The 15,734-nt window shown below is 28.3% G+C and overlaps 2 protein-coding genes across 2 annotated transcripts; one reads left to right on the plus strand and one right to left on the minus strand.

Annotated features, from left to right (window-relative positions):
- Positions 1 to 874: 874 nt before the first annotated feature.
- On the plus strand, positions 875 to 3,274 carry LOC113870091. The gene is made up of 4 exons (XM_027506689.1): positions 875 to 944; positions 1,026 to 1,139; positions 1,953 to 2,245; positions 2,501 to 3,274. Exons 1-4 carry the CDS (start codon positions 875 to 877, stop codon positions 3,272 to 3,274), a joined length of 1,251 nt encoding a protein of 416 aa, XP_027362490.1.
- A 1,320-nt stretch (positions 3,275 to 4,594) lies between these two features.
- Positions 4,595 to 5,925, minus strand: LOC113870092 (serine/threonine-protein phosphatase 7 long form homolog). Its single transcript, XM_027506690.1, has 5 exons — positions 5,899 to 5,925; positions 5,704 to 5,853; positions 5,087 to 5,592; positions 4,927 to 5,011; positions 4,595 to 4,828 (listed from the first exon to the last, which is right to left on the minus strand). Exons 1-5 carry the CDS (start codon positions 5,923 to 5,925, stop codon positions 4,595 to 4,597), a joined length of 1,002 nt encoding a protein of 333 aa, XP_027362491.1.
- Positions 5,926 to 15,734: the final 9,809 nt, after the last annotated feature.

Consider the following 15,734-nt stretch of genomic DNA (forward strand, 5'->3'; position numbering starts at 1 on the left):
GGGGGCATTGAAAATTGAAAATCACGGTGAAAGTGTTTGAAAATTGAAAATCACATTGAAAGTGCAAGGTTATACATTGGGAAGGTTTTTGAGGTTATTAATATTTACAATTTTTTCTAATATTTTTGTTATTAAAAAGTTTTAATTATTTAATTAGAAATAGTTAAAATTTATGAATATTTAATAAATATATTTTTATGTAGATTGAAATTAAAAAATAACATTTTAGATAATTAATAAAAAATTTAAAAGTTTATAGATATTTAATATAAATTTGTTTAATTAAAAAATAATGTTAGAGTTGTTGTGAATATTTTATTTTACATATGTGAAATATATATTAAAAATATTACATTTTATATAATATAAAATAATGTGAAAAATAAAAATATGTTTGTGTTACAAATAATTTATTTATATTATTTATATAAATAAGTATAATTGTAAATAAATATTGATATGTTTTTTTTTATAAATAAGTATAATTGTAAATAATTATTGATATTTTTTTTATAAATGCAGGATGAATGATATTATTATTATTATGTATTGGAATAGAAAAATTGTTGTTAGAAACGAAGGTGTGACATTTGAAGGTAACAAAAAAATGATAAAGATAAGAAGAGGGATAAATTATATGAATTTAAAGAAAAAGATTCATGACAAGTTGAATCTTAGTAATGATCATGTCATATCTAAAATAATTTCTCGTTTTATGGTTGATTCAAGCGCTAAACAATACAATCCATTGGATATATGTGATGATGAAAACATTGATTGTATGATTAGTGCGTATCAACAACAAAGTATTACAACTTTTATTGAATTATACGTGGATATTGCATTTGGTGAGAGTTCAAGAGGTGGGTCGAATATGTTGGACTTAAGCTTATCAATGTCACTGCCTAACCCTATGGAAATTGTCAATATAAATGTTACAGAAGGTATAAATTATATTGTTGTAATTTATTTTTAATTTTTTTTTTAGTTACAATACATATTGAAAAAGTGTTTGTATTTTGAAGGATATAGAGATTTATGCAGTTATGAAGATGATGAAGTCAATAGTGATGATGAGACAGATGATATTGATGAAGGACATATTCCATTAGATAGCTCATCAGATACAGACATTGATAGTGATTTTGATTCAAACTTAAATTTACAACAAGAAAATGTTGGAGGTAACATTTAAAAAATATATTGATTAAATTGTTTATTTGTTATAAATGATGAATATTGTATGTTTAAATGTAGTTGTAGGTGAAATACCTTTTTGAAATGTAAGTCCACATTACAAATCTATTAATTGAGACCACCCAGACCAAGAAATTGAAGCTGAAAAAATTAGTCAAGATAATTCATGGGTTATTGGAGATGCGTTACATGTGGGTTTGTTATTTGACTCAAAAGATGAAGTTAAAAATGCCTTAAAACAACATGCAATGAGAATACATCAGAATTATTTTGTTGTTGAGTCAAAACCAACAAAGTTGCATGTGAGGTGTTTAAACCATAACAACGCTTGCCTATGGAGAATAAGAGCATCATTGCTTAAAAATTCAATCAAGTGGAAAATAACAAGGTGTGGCGGTAAGCATACATGTCTCAACCCTACAATCTCTCAAGATCATACCAAACTAGATTCAGATTTGATTTCGTCATGCATAATTGGTAAGTTTTGAATAATATCTTATTTTGTCACATCTTTTTTCTATAAAGATACTTAGTTCAATTTTTATTGTTGTTTTGTGCAGGTATGGTTAATCTTGAACCATGATTGCCTATAAGTCTAATTCAAGAAAGGATGACAACTCAATTTGGATATAAAATTTCATACAAAAAAGCTTGGAAGGCAAAACAAAAGGCAATTGTAAGAATATTTGGTGATTGGGATAAATCATATGCGACATTACCAAGATGGTTAAAGTATATACAATTTCATGCTCCAGGTTCTATTTATAAGATTGAAACGAAGCCATTTGTTGTTGGACATCAGGAGGACAACAGATTTAGAGTATTTGAGCGATTGTTTTGGTGTTTTCATCAATGTAAGAAAGCATTCAACTTTTGCAAACCTATTATTCAAATAGATGGAACATTTTTGTATGGTAAGTATCGTCATACATTGTTGATTGCAACAACACAAGATGGGAATAATTGTATCCTACCACTAGCATTTGCTATTGTTGAAGGGGAGACTCTGCCAGCATGGGAATGGTTTTTGGCAATGATTCGTGTCCACGTAATAAACAAGACAGGAATATGTTTAATATCTGATAGACATTAAAGTATCAAAAGTGTTGTTTCAAACTCACATGTTGGATGGCAACCTCCTAATGCATACCATGTTTATTACATTCGTCATATTGCGAGCAATTTCAACCATAGATTCAAGAACGTTGATATGAAAAAACAAGTGATAAAATTAGGTAACATGATTTAATTCATATCTGACTTCCTCTTACTTTATATTTATTTGAATTATGAAGTCATGTAGTATTTGTACATTGCAGCATATATACCTTCGAAGCTTGTATTTGAAGAGAAGTTGAGAAGATTCCACACTGAATCATCAGAAATACAGAGGTGGATCGACAACATATCGAAGGAAAAGTGGGCTTTGAGTCATGACGTTGATGGACGCCGTTATGGACATATGACCACAAATTTGTCAGAAGCTGTTAACAAGGTATTGAAGGGAGCAAGAAACTTACCTATAACTGCTCTAGTTAAATGCACTTATGGACGAATGGTTGAATATTTTGTGAAGCGTGGAGAGGACGCAATGAATGACTTGAACCATGGTAAGAGGTTTTGTTCAAAACTAATGCTAAAAATGCAGAAAAATCAAGAGGAAGCATCTTCGCATCAAGTGAGACGATATGATATAGTAAGAACAACATTTGAGGTTGAAGAGGCCTTTAATCCTATCACGCAAAGGGGTGGTAACAAATGGAATGTTGTTCTGTGTAGAAGATACTGTGAATGTGGAAGATTTCAGGCATATCGATTTCCATGCTTACATGTGATTGCTGCTTGTGCATTGGTAAGTATTGACTTTTGGCAATATGTTGATGATGTTTACTCTGTGCAAAATGTTGTCCATGCATATTCATCACAATGGTTCCCTTTGGGAAATGATGGTAATATTCTTACACGCAATGAGTGGAAGTTAGTGCCTGATGAGACAAGAATCAGAGGTAAAGGAAGACCAAAATCATCTCGAATTAAGAATGAAATGGATTGGGTTGAGTCACAAAGTAGAACCTGATGTAGTAATTGTCATCAAATTGGTCACAATGTACGTCAATGTACTTCTATATCACCTAATCAGTAGTATTGATGAGTTTATGTATGAGACAACACGTCATTTGTTAACTATCAGCATGTGGGTTTGTAGTTTATATTCAAATGCACTGATGTACTTGTTGTAATTATATTCAACTGCACTTATGTACTTGTAGTTTATATCACCTTATTTCTCTTAACATGAAACATGAATCACATACCTGAAAGTTAATCGTACAATTTATAACATGAGTAAATTTTAATCGATCGATGATTAAAATGAATAAAAAGTACCATATGTCATAAAACATCTAGTAAAGGTACACAAAATATGTATAATTAGTTTATACAAAAACTTAAGCTCTATCCTCGTGTGGCTGGTCGGGCTGATGTAGGGTCAATATGCACTCTCTAGGTCGATCTCTAGCTCCACGATGTGGGTTACGACGAACCTCTGCAGGTGGAACATCTACCGTTGCTTCGAAGTCAGCATTCAAATCTATTCCCTGACTATATGAGGTATCATATGATGTCCCAATAACAATATCTGCTGCTAATGCTGGTGGTGTCAAAATAGGAACATCATATGGAGGTGGCGTGAAGAATGGTGATGAACATGGGATATAACACTCTGTGGTCAAGAATGGTGATTGAGGAGTCTGTGGCGGATGCTGGGTGGCCTGAGATGAGTGAAAATATGTAGGTGCATTATAGGGCTGTGTGTGGAAAGGAAACTGTGAGGGAACATAGAATACTCCATTAGGACGCTCAGGTATCGGTGGAAGAGACCATTCTGTCGCATGTACCTCTGTGCGTCTACGCTGTAATCCCCTGCCTTCCTTACGGTTCCTCGATTGACCGACATCTATAACTGGATCTTCAGTATTGCCACTCTGCATTGGAGGATCAGATGAAGAAATAGGTTCCATAATGCGGTTCAAATCATTCTTCAAAACTAGCATAGATTGACACAAGTCTCGCATCTCATCAAAGGTGAATGAATCATGGCCATCTGTCATCAAGTAGTGGGCTCTCTCAAGTCCATCACCCTATACCACCATATATCATATATGTATGTTAACAATGTCATTACAAATACACATAAGTAAATGTAAAATATGTAGTTTACACTTACAAGTAATGATGAGACAGCCGCGTCTCTTGTCATCCAACGTCTAGTGTGAGCTCTATACCACCGCATATAGTCAGAGTTGAAACTTAGCTGCCCAATGTGGGGGTCATTGGTCATGACCCACTCTCTCCTTCTCTCCCAAATGTCTAAAACATCCCTCAGCTTCTCTTGTCAATTCTTTGTTGCCTTCCTACGCAGAGTCAACTCATGTAGTGCATCTGGCTGATAAGGAGCACGAGGTATATGTTGAACCATACCAAATTGTCGCATTACTCGATCTGGTTGGTGCCACTCACACACCTGAAAACATATCAGAGGCACAACAACCCTCCACAAATCCATCCCCTCACGACATATAGCTGGTAATGAATTAATCAAATCAATAGAATATAGTTGCCAAATTATCTGCACACAATATACATCATATTCAGGTTTGTTTTCATAATGATAACTAAATTAAAATATGACTATAACATATGTCTAAAATGTTAATCCAAGTTTACCTCTTCACCACTAAGCATGTCAAATTTATATCTATAATAAGATATGTCTTTCCTCCCTTTCCTATTGCTTTGATTGGCCAACCACCTGCACAAAGATACAGATATTTGTTAACACATAAGGTATGTTAAACATATTAACGAAATAAATATTTAATATTACCTAGTAGCATATGGAAGATGGAGTCGTGTGTGAAGCGGGTTTCCAAGACCTAGAAATGGAAACCTATCCCATGCCCACATCACAAGTAATGCAGCTAATCCACCTAAACCATGTCGATCCATGTTGGTGGCCATACACAGCTCTCTATAAAAATATCCCAATACTGCAGACCCCCAACTATATTCACAAGTGACAGCAAAATCCTGAAGTAAAGGTAAGTACCTCACTGAGACTCTACTGCTGGAGTGATCACTCAACATAAAACCCCCAATTAACCGCAACATATAAGCCCTAGCAAATCTGGTGATCTGTAAAGGATTCTGTGCATGCATCGCCACATGGGTAAAATGTTGGTCTAGCCAACTCGTCTTCAAGAAGCTACCAACAAAATCTGCACGTGATGGTCTAATACCTAGGCTCTCCTCAACAATATCAGCATAATTAACTCCAATAGGTGCCATCACGTGCCTTCCATCAATTCGTAAACCTAACAACACAGATACATCCTACAAATTGATCGTACACTCGCCTGAAGGCAAGTGAAAAGTGTGTGTCTCTGGCCTCCATCTCTCTACTAATGGAGTGATCAACGGGAGGTCTAATGGGAACTGACATACGTGAGCAATCCCAGTAAATCCTGCAAGCTCTAAATGTGGAAGAATCTCCTCTGGAACATCATCCAAACCAGCTGGAATAAATTGACTCTTCCTAACCTTCAAAATAGAATGATCCCGACCATCCCAAATATGTTCAGACACATGAATATTCTGTAAGTGCAATAATTAAGGATCATCTGGTCCAGGATGAATGACTCTATTCTGTCTTGAAGATGAAGCCATCTACATAAAATATAAAATATAACATGGTCAAAATTTTAAACTTTAATATAAATTATACAAAATAATTTCATATCATGCATCAAGTATAATACCCCAAACTGTTCTTTCTTCATCACATAATTTAAATACAAAAACTATTTATAACATTTTAATCATTGTAATACAAATAAAATCAAAAACAATTATTCATAACATTTTATTCATTTTAATCATTGTAAATCAAATTAAAACTGTTCATTACTACATTTAAATATTTTATGAATTTTTTTCCTAGATTTAACATGTCTTTTTAAACTTAGTACATCAAAAGAAATTAATATATTAATTAAAAACTATAAACATTCAAAATTTTGTAGTACTTCCCATGATAGATCTTATATCATACAATAACAAGATTAATTAATAAGTTGTTTGTTTTAAATTATTTTTTGGTCATCATTTATTAAATTATATAATTATCAGTAATTAACTTAAACTAATTACAATCATTCTAAAAATTTATATTCTACATTCAAATTTTTTTCTTTCTAAATTAAATTATATAATTATAAATAATCTATCTCAACTAATTTATATATCTCTGTTTCTTTATATTAGATAACTAATTTTCTTATCAGTGTTGTTAATTTTAATACTTTCAATTTTTAATATAAATTTTTTTAATTATCTAAATTTGTTCTTTAATTATAAATAAATATATCTATTTACATATTTTAATCATAATTAATTTAAATAAAGAATTTATGTTATAAGTTTTATACACTATTTTCTAATTATCATTTCTTATATAATTAATCAACTAATTTGATATAATTATTTTCTAATTTTCTATTCTAAATTTTATTTAACTATTTAATATTGTTTTTAATTTTTTAAATTATTTTTAAGTTGTCTTTTAATTTACACCTCAATTTAGTAGGATAATTCTAAATGCAGCTTAATTTTTAATATAAACATCACTATAAAAATTTAATTTTACAAATTTTGTTTATTTTTAAATTTCTATAAAATTACCAAAATTATTTTTATTATATTTTTAATCTAAATATTACTATCAGATTTTATAAACATCACTATAAAAATTTAATTTTACAAATTTTGTTTATTTTTAAATTTCTATAAAATTACCAAAATTATTTTTATTATATTTTTAATCTAAATATTACTATCAGATTTTTTCTACAAAGTAAAAATGTAATAAATTTAGTTCTCATATTTCTATTATTAATATCAATTTTAAAATTAAAATTTATCTCATTAATCAATTTATTTTTCTTTTTTCCTAAAATTTTTAATCAAAATTTTACGTTTTTCTATTTAAAAAAAATATACAAAATTTTTTCCATACCTCAGTTGCAGATTTCAGGCGCCGGAGATGGCGGTTTCCAGCGAGTAAGAGTTCCCTGGAATAGCGGCAAGTTTCCTGCAATGTGGTCTCTCTCTGACGACCTCCTCTTCCCCTTTAACAATGACTGTGTAGCAGATTTAAGTTCTCCCAACCTCCTCCAAATTTTAATTCAAAAATATCTTCACTCACTGCAAATGAAGGCAATGTGAACACGATTCTGCAACAGATGAAGATTCTCACTCAGAAATCAAGATAAAACAACCAGAAATTTGCTACCCACGGAGTCGTGAACTGAAGGCCTCCACCGACACGTGGCCCAATCAATATGTTTCGTCGCTGACTAAGACGAAATCCGCTATTCGTCCTGATCAGAGACGAAATATGTTGATTGGCCCACGTGTCTGGAGGCGGGAATCTTTAATTCAAAATTTTTCCCGTTTTCGTCTTATTCTTATACGAATTCATGCTACACGTGTCCAGATTTGCAGCATTTCGTCCCTTTTCTAGGCGATTTCAATGAATAAATAGTAAAAATTTAATTTCGCCTACTTTATATACGAATTCAGAGCTGACGTGGCCAGAAAAGACTCCAGGGAATAAGTTTTATTTTTGTTTTAATTTGATAATTATTTTTTAAAAATGTTTTATTTTGATCATTAAGCCTTATTTTAGTTTTCTTTCCTTTATCTTCACATGTGTATTATCCATGTTGTCGGTAGTACTGTGACCAAGTCACCGTAGTTGTCCCAAAGAACCAACCATCCAATGTGAAAACACCACTCCACTCATTGATAACAAATAAATTGTCTGTTCGGAAATTTTTATAATCAATTTAAAATATGTTTTAATGTTTAAACTATATTTTTATAATATTGAAATATATTAACGCGTAAATCTAAATATATTAAAATTTGGTTTGAAAGTTTAAAAAGAATGTGAATAAAAAAGTTTAAAAAGTTAAAGAAAAAAAAGAATTAATACAAAATCTTTTAAATTAAGAAAACTTGAAAACATTAGATCAGGAAAATTTTGAAAAGTTTAAAAATCTCATCTCTCATCTAAAAATGTAACAACTAAAATTTTACTAATTTTAAATTAATTATTAATTATATTAATTTAAATAAATTAGAATTAAATCATATATATATATATAAAGTTAGAAACTAAAACATGCTTAACAAAATTTACTTGAAAAATACGCAAACTAAGGAAAAATAAATTATGAGATAATTTAATTTTAATAGAGATTAATTACTCAATTTTTTTAAATCATTTCATATCATCTAAATTAGGAATTACAAAAATTATAATCAGTTAAAAAAAATAAAAATAGAAAATTAAACAAAAATTGTAAAAATGGCCAAAAAATCAAAATACTTCTACAATAGACCTAGAATGATGACCTAATCTGGGTAAAAAAATAATTATTAATTTTTTTAAAAATTTTATAGTAAATCATTGGGTCAAATGAGGTTACAGTTGTTTAAGAACTAGGTCCAAACCTTAAATAGAAAATTTAAACCAATTTTTATAAATTCAGCACTCAAAGTGGTGTGAAATGGCTATACAAAAAGGATAAAACTTTCAAAATTGTGATCCTATCTTATTCAATCTAATTGGTATAATTTTTGTTATGAAAGGAGACCCAATTTATCAATAATTAAACAAGGAATCAGTTAAAGTGAAGTAGACCAATAAGAGACGAAGTTTGGTTTACCAAAACTCATGGATAATAAGCCAATGTTTTAATCCCTAACCCAAAATTAACTAACAAATAGTGTTATGTGATGAGAAAAATATGAAATTAATAACTAAGAATTAAAAGCAAACTAAGCAAGAACAATTAGGCAAACTAGATGACATCATAAGGGTCAAAATTTTCACATTGAGCATGATTTTTGTGGACCACTTTCTACATGGATAAAAGCTGAATTAGAGGGAGAATTTAAAAGTAAAGTTCTTACCTTTAATCCCTCTAACCATTTGCAAGACTCCTACTCCATAAAAACCAAGAAATTTTTTGAAAAACTCTCACTAAAGATAAGGCCATTTTCACATTGAAAAATAAAGTAAATTTTGAATACTTAGCCAAAATTTCTAAATCCAACCAAACCAAGCTCTTTTAAACACTCAACCACATCTAATATATATCAAAAATAAATCTCACCACTCAGCCATATCATCCTCTATGCTAACAAAATAGGAAAAATTCCAAAAACACCAACAATCCCACCACCAAAATTATGCAAAAAGACTCTAATATTTAAGGACCCTTTTGGGAAAATTCAAAGCTAATTTAGAGAGGCAAGAAAGAGGTTCACATCAAACCAAGAAAGAGAGGAGGGAGAGGAGACCAACCCACATTTGTAACCCTACCAAAAGACAAGACAAAATCAAGTAAGGAAGTGGAGTATAATTCATAAATTAAGGAATAATTTTTGTTAATTCATTTTTGAGTCAAGCGGAATCCTAACACCTTATAATGAATGAGAATTTTGTGGGTCTAGTTAACATATGAAAATAAAATTGATTGAAACAAGAAAATCTAAGGAAATAATCAAAGAAATCTAAGGAAATAATCAAATACAACATAAACATAAAATTTTGCAAAAAAATCTTAATAAATTGTGAATGGGTAATTTAAGAGAATTTTGTTGATGACTTTACTTGCTATGTGTTATTTGTTAGAAAATAATATAATTATATTTCAAAAGAATTTACTAATTATTAATTTTATTTTATTATTCTAATTTAATTGTTATTATTACTTATATTTTCAGTTATATGTAAAGTTTACATGAACAACTATAATGGTTAAAGTATTTTGAATATTTTAGGAAAACCGCACGAAAGATGCAAAAACTTTTCTTATTATTTATTTCTTTGAGTTATGAGTTGAGAGAAGCTTGTTAGTTCTTGAGAGCTTTGCTTTTAGATAAAAAGAGTCTGTTATGTCCTAGAAGATTTTTTATTACATCGAAATAATTCTTAAAGACAATATTTTACACACCTTAGACTAAATTATTGATCAGCTACTTTGAGTCACATTGACAACATTATTACCATGATATTATGGTGATTATGTGTGATTTCATGTGTTGCAGTTGTTTAAACATTCTTTTAAAATTTTCTGCAAAAATTAGTCATTTTTTGTCTTGAAATATATGTAGTTTTTGTAAATATCCTCTTTGATGCATTATATGAGTTTGACCTTCATATAGTATAAATACATTAACCTTAGGAAAAAATTCGTGATTAGGCTTTGGAAGAGCATAAATTTTCACAAATTTTTAAGAGGATTTACGATTTTGAGATAGCTAAAACTTTTTTTTATTGTTTTGGTCTTAAAAAATTCCAAAAATCATGAAAATTTTTCTAGAAGGTCAATACACAAGATTGTATTATTCTAGAGTTGTTGAATTTAAATAATATTTTGAAAGTATTTTTTGAAGATTTTAGATAATAAAATTAAAGGAAAATAATCTAAAAATAGAAAGCAACTAAGAAATGAATTTTTGGACTTATAAACACTTTTGAAACCTCTAGAGTAAGCATATGAAGTTGACTAAGTTATTGAATTAAGTTTGAAAGATTTGACCATTAAATAAGAAAATATCATGGTTTAATCATAAAATAGACTTCAAATTTAGAATAATTAATCACATGAGTGGTAAAATCAAAGAAATTTTTTTTATCATATTGAGACTTAGATAATGACTTAAAAGCAAGGAAAAAAATATGTTGGATAACTTGAAAATCATCAAGTTTTGGTAAAATGATCTTTTTACAAATAAACTTAAGTTTAGGGACTAAAGTGAAATTTTAATAAACTATAAGGATTGTCTTGCAAAAAATTATAGAATTATTTCATTTAGATTACATACTGTATTAGAAATAATTTCCTATTATTCACTAAAATTTGATTGAAATTGAATTGATTATGATTTTTAAACTAAGTTGTTGGTAAATAAAAGGAATTATATGACTTAGCATAGAAAAGTTTGTCACATGCAAGACTTTGTGAGTATTTAAATATTGATTATATATATATATATATATATATATATATATATATATATGTGTGTGTGTGTGTGTGTGTATATATATGTGTGTGTGTGTGTGTGTGTGTGTATGTTTTAAAGATAGATAGGCAAAGGAAAATATTCTCACCAATTTCATTATTTTTAGACTTAAAATGAGTAAGATATGAATATTTTAACCGATTATTAAGTAAAAAATAAAGGCTTATAACTTGCAGAGGGTGACCTGTAAGTCTCAGGTCTAGACATGTATTTTCCCTTGAAAATAGATTTAATAGGAAAATAAACCCATTAATTTCATTATATGTGTATTTAAAATGAATAAGTTATGATTTTTCTAAAAATCTAATATTGAAATAGAATAACATGTGACCAACATAGAAAAAAAATTAGATCTCTAATTATAATTTGTAAGGATTTGTTTTGTGAATATATTTTTGTATGATAATAGATACTTATGAGAATAGAACCTCATTGATTTAGTATTTTTTGGAGGTGTAATGGATTAGTTATGGATTTTTAAATTTATTGATTTCTAAACATGATATTATATGAACAACAAAGAGAAACTATGTTAAGTGTTACTCTATGGAGATGAATGATTTATGTGTGCATTTTTTAAGTAAATACTTAAAGAAAGAGAACCTAATTGATTTCATGATTTTTTAAGTTATAACAATTTAATTACAAATGTTTCATTATTCTAGTGCTGAAAATGTTATTTTGAGAATAACAGAGAAAAACTAAGTCTTGAATGACTCTCTATAAATGAATGATTTATACTTGCATTTTTATATGAAAATAGACATATAAATAAATAAAACTCAATAATTTCATAATTTATGGATTTGTATTGATTTAGTTATAAATTTTATAAGTTGATGAATGAAATCTAGAAAAAACTAAAAATAGCCTTGTCTATGAATGGATAATTAATTACTCAATGGAGAAAAGAATAATATAGATAGAAGACTATGAATGTTTGTTTAATTTATAAATCTATTAGTATATTATGTTTATTAAGCAATTAGTACTGTCTTCTGATATAATTTATGAATAATTTACTTACATTTTCTTTGTTTTGTATCTATTAAATATGTTATGGATGCATAATAAATGCTGAAAATATTCTCATTCTTGAGTAGAACATGACTTTTAAAATGGGATCGGGAACATGAAGTCATAATAATGTTAACCAAACATTATCTTTATGGGTTGCGTGATATTAACTATTATTATCATTAACAATTCCTATATTACTCCTATAATCATGCAAAGTCTTGTTAAGATTGAGATCCCTTACTCTATGTATTGTGCAATGACTTACTTGGACATTCGTGTTAATCCTCCTCCAAATGAGCTAGAGGACTAGATAAGAGTAACTTGTTATGTAAAAATAATATATATAAATTATGAGTGCTTAGGATCTTTTTATTTGACTTTCATCTTTTTTGTTTGTTTGTAATATACCTAAATAATTCAAGAAAAAGATAAGAGTTATATATAATATTTTTTAGTGTTAAAAAATAACTCTATATATAGATATACATTAGTGTGTGATATATACCCTTATTAATCTATAACAACATAATAATAATAATTGAGATATATTTGTTAATAGTAATAGAGATGTCTTCAAAAACTTCTAAAGATAACCATTACAAAAGTCTTTCCATTTCTCTAAAAAGTTAGCTTAAAAATAAAGTTGTTTGCCCTCAAAATTAGAATCAAATACCACAAAACCATGTTAATTTTCGGTATACCTTATACAATAAACGTAAATTCATAATTCGTGTATTTTTATTTAATAGGTTTATTTGAAAGTTATTTTTTTTAGAAGAAAAAAAAATTCTATAATAATTATTCTTATTTAGAAGTTTTTAGATAAAAAAGAAATATTTAGAAATTTTTTAAAACTCATTTAATTTTATATTTTCAAAATTTTTAATTTAAAAAATTTTATATTGAATCTCTTTTCTGGATTCTTTAATTTTTTTTTTCTCTTTTCAAACTCTCAAAAGCCTAAGATATAAAGATATTCACGTGTGTCTTTAGGTAAAATCTTTTAAGTTTTTGGAATAATTGGTTCATGTCATGGTATTAGATTATCCATTGTTAAAATTAAGTTACTCTCAAATTTATATTTATGCAAATTTCACATTCCAATGTCCTATTCTTACTGTATGTGTGGTTTGATTAATGAGTCAAAAAGAGGCATATATGTAATTTACGAGTTGATAATTTTATCTTGCTCGAGATGTTGAATTATTCTTTTTTGGACAGTATATAATGCATGCTTCATTATTGGAAACTTTAATATATTTTAATCCATTAACTACCTATTTAACGTATCATAATTACATTTAAGAATATATTTAAATTTTATTTTTCCTGAATTATGATGCATTAAATTTATGCAGCTCAGCTGATACTTTGTACTTAATTTGTTTAAACAAGTCTAGTGCAATAAGTATAATCTTCATCAACTTACAAATTATTTGGAATTTCAAGATTAATTTGTCATGATATTCCCTCATTGTTTTTTCAACTTTTTTTACAACAGTTATATGTTCACATTCATTTAGCTTGTTTCGTGAGTGATAGTTTATCTTATTTTATTTTCAGTGTTTATTAATTATAAAACTATTCTGAGGAGGATCAGAAAATATTAGGATAAGATAATTTTTTTATATTATATTTTTATTCATTCTTCATACCTTTTTTTAATATTTTATAAAAAAATTATTTAAACATTTTTAATAAAAAATATTTTAAAAATAATGTTTAAAAATTCTATAATTTTTTTAAGAAAAGTATATTTTTTTAAAATATTTTAGTTATTTTATTATCTATTATTTTTATTCATCTCTGTCTTATCAGTTTTTATTCTATCAGATTCACCTAACAAGTCTTTAAGTTCTACACTTTTAAGTGCAGGTAATGCAACTAGCCATTAATTTAAAGGTGTTTATCCTCTCAAAATTCCAGAGAGGAGAAAAACTGTAATAACTATAAAAATAGGGGACTTAAACGTCTTACATATCAAGAACTCATGGGAAAGACAAGTTAGTACTTGGGGATGATGAAACTGTAAATGAAGAAGAGGGAGAAATTGTGACAGTTGAGGTAGATAAAATTGAAGAAGAGGAATCCCTTGAATGTGAGGTTATAGGCATCTGCGGAATCACTAGCAACTTACTTAATGAGTAAAGACGATGCAATTAGAGGGAAAAATGAAGGCGATTGGGAGTAGCATGGAGCAGAATTACCAGCAAAGTTGGAAGTGGAAAGTGTTGAACCTGTGGAGACTGAAACCACTTTGGCTAGCAGGGAAATTGTGAAGAATGGCAGCAAACATGGGAATATTAGTTTGCCTTGTGCAGCCAATTTCCTCATTTTAACCTTTGAGATCTGCAAGGTTTATTCATGCAGGGAAACAGGGAGAGAGAATTAGTTAGTTAGGCCACCCAGCACGACTGTAGGAGGAGTGGAATTGTGTAGAGTGAGTGGTGAGTCTTGAGATTGTGCTTAGACAAAAAAAATTTCTTTTCTTTAAAAACCTAATTTTTGATCTACCATTGTAAGAGCTTCAGCTCTATTATCAGTTTTTTAATATCACTTTAACCATTTCCTACTCCAGCACATTTGTAGCAAGGACGTTGGCAAAGGTAATAAAAGAGAATAAGGACAATTTTATTTTATTTTTTTAATAGGAAAGGGTATTATTTAGAAAAAGACAAGTGTCTTTTGATGTACCAACTTTTTTCAATATTAAATAGATGAATATTTATCGTCAAGATACATAGGTGAGTCATATTTTCATTGAATAAGTAGAAAATGATCGATAGCAAGGGTGAAACATTGTAGTAGTGTAGTGGGGAGGAGCCATGACACCCACGTCAAAGGTGTGTGTATATATATATAAATACTAAACAGTGCGTGCTTTTTCTCCATTAGTATAATTAATAAAAATTATATACATTTTATATTAGTAAACTCTTCATGAAGTAAAGAGATTAAAATTTTTAGTTTAAACTATACTTTTCTTATAATTTAGTATTTTTAAACTCAAGTAGTTAAAGTTTAAACATAAATAATAACAATTTAAATCATAAAAATAAATAAATATGTTTTCAAATAAACAGTACATACATAAGTGCAACTTGCGTGCAATAAGCATCACCTTTTGACTATTAATTATTTTTTTTCCTTCCTTATTATTAATCAAGCTCTGAGCACAACTTAACTAACTATTGTGCAATAATATGAAGCTGTCTTTCTCTTAGTAAAGAAAGTGCTCCACATTGGTAGCAGAATTCAAATGGAGTAGGATATTATTAAAAATAAGTGATGTATTAAAATAAAAAGTAATAGATAAAATATGATATCATAAGTGAAAAATAGGGATATTTTAGTTTTAA

Source organism: Abrus precatorius, unplaced genomic scaffold, assembly GCF_003935025.1.
Source record: "Abrus precatorius isolate BTA unplaced genomic scaffold, Abrus_2018 Scaffold6, whole genome shotgun sequence".
NCBI classification, from domain to species: domain Eukaryota; kingdom Viridiplantae; phylum Streptophyta; class Magnoliopsida; order Fabales; family Fabaceae; genus Abrus; species Abrus precatorius.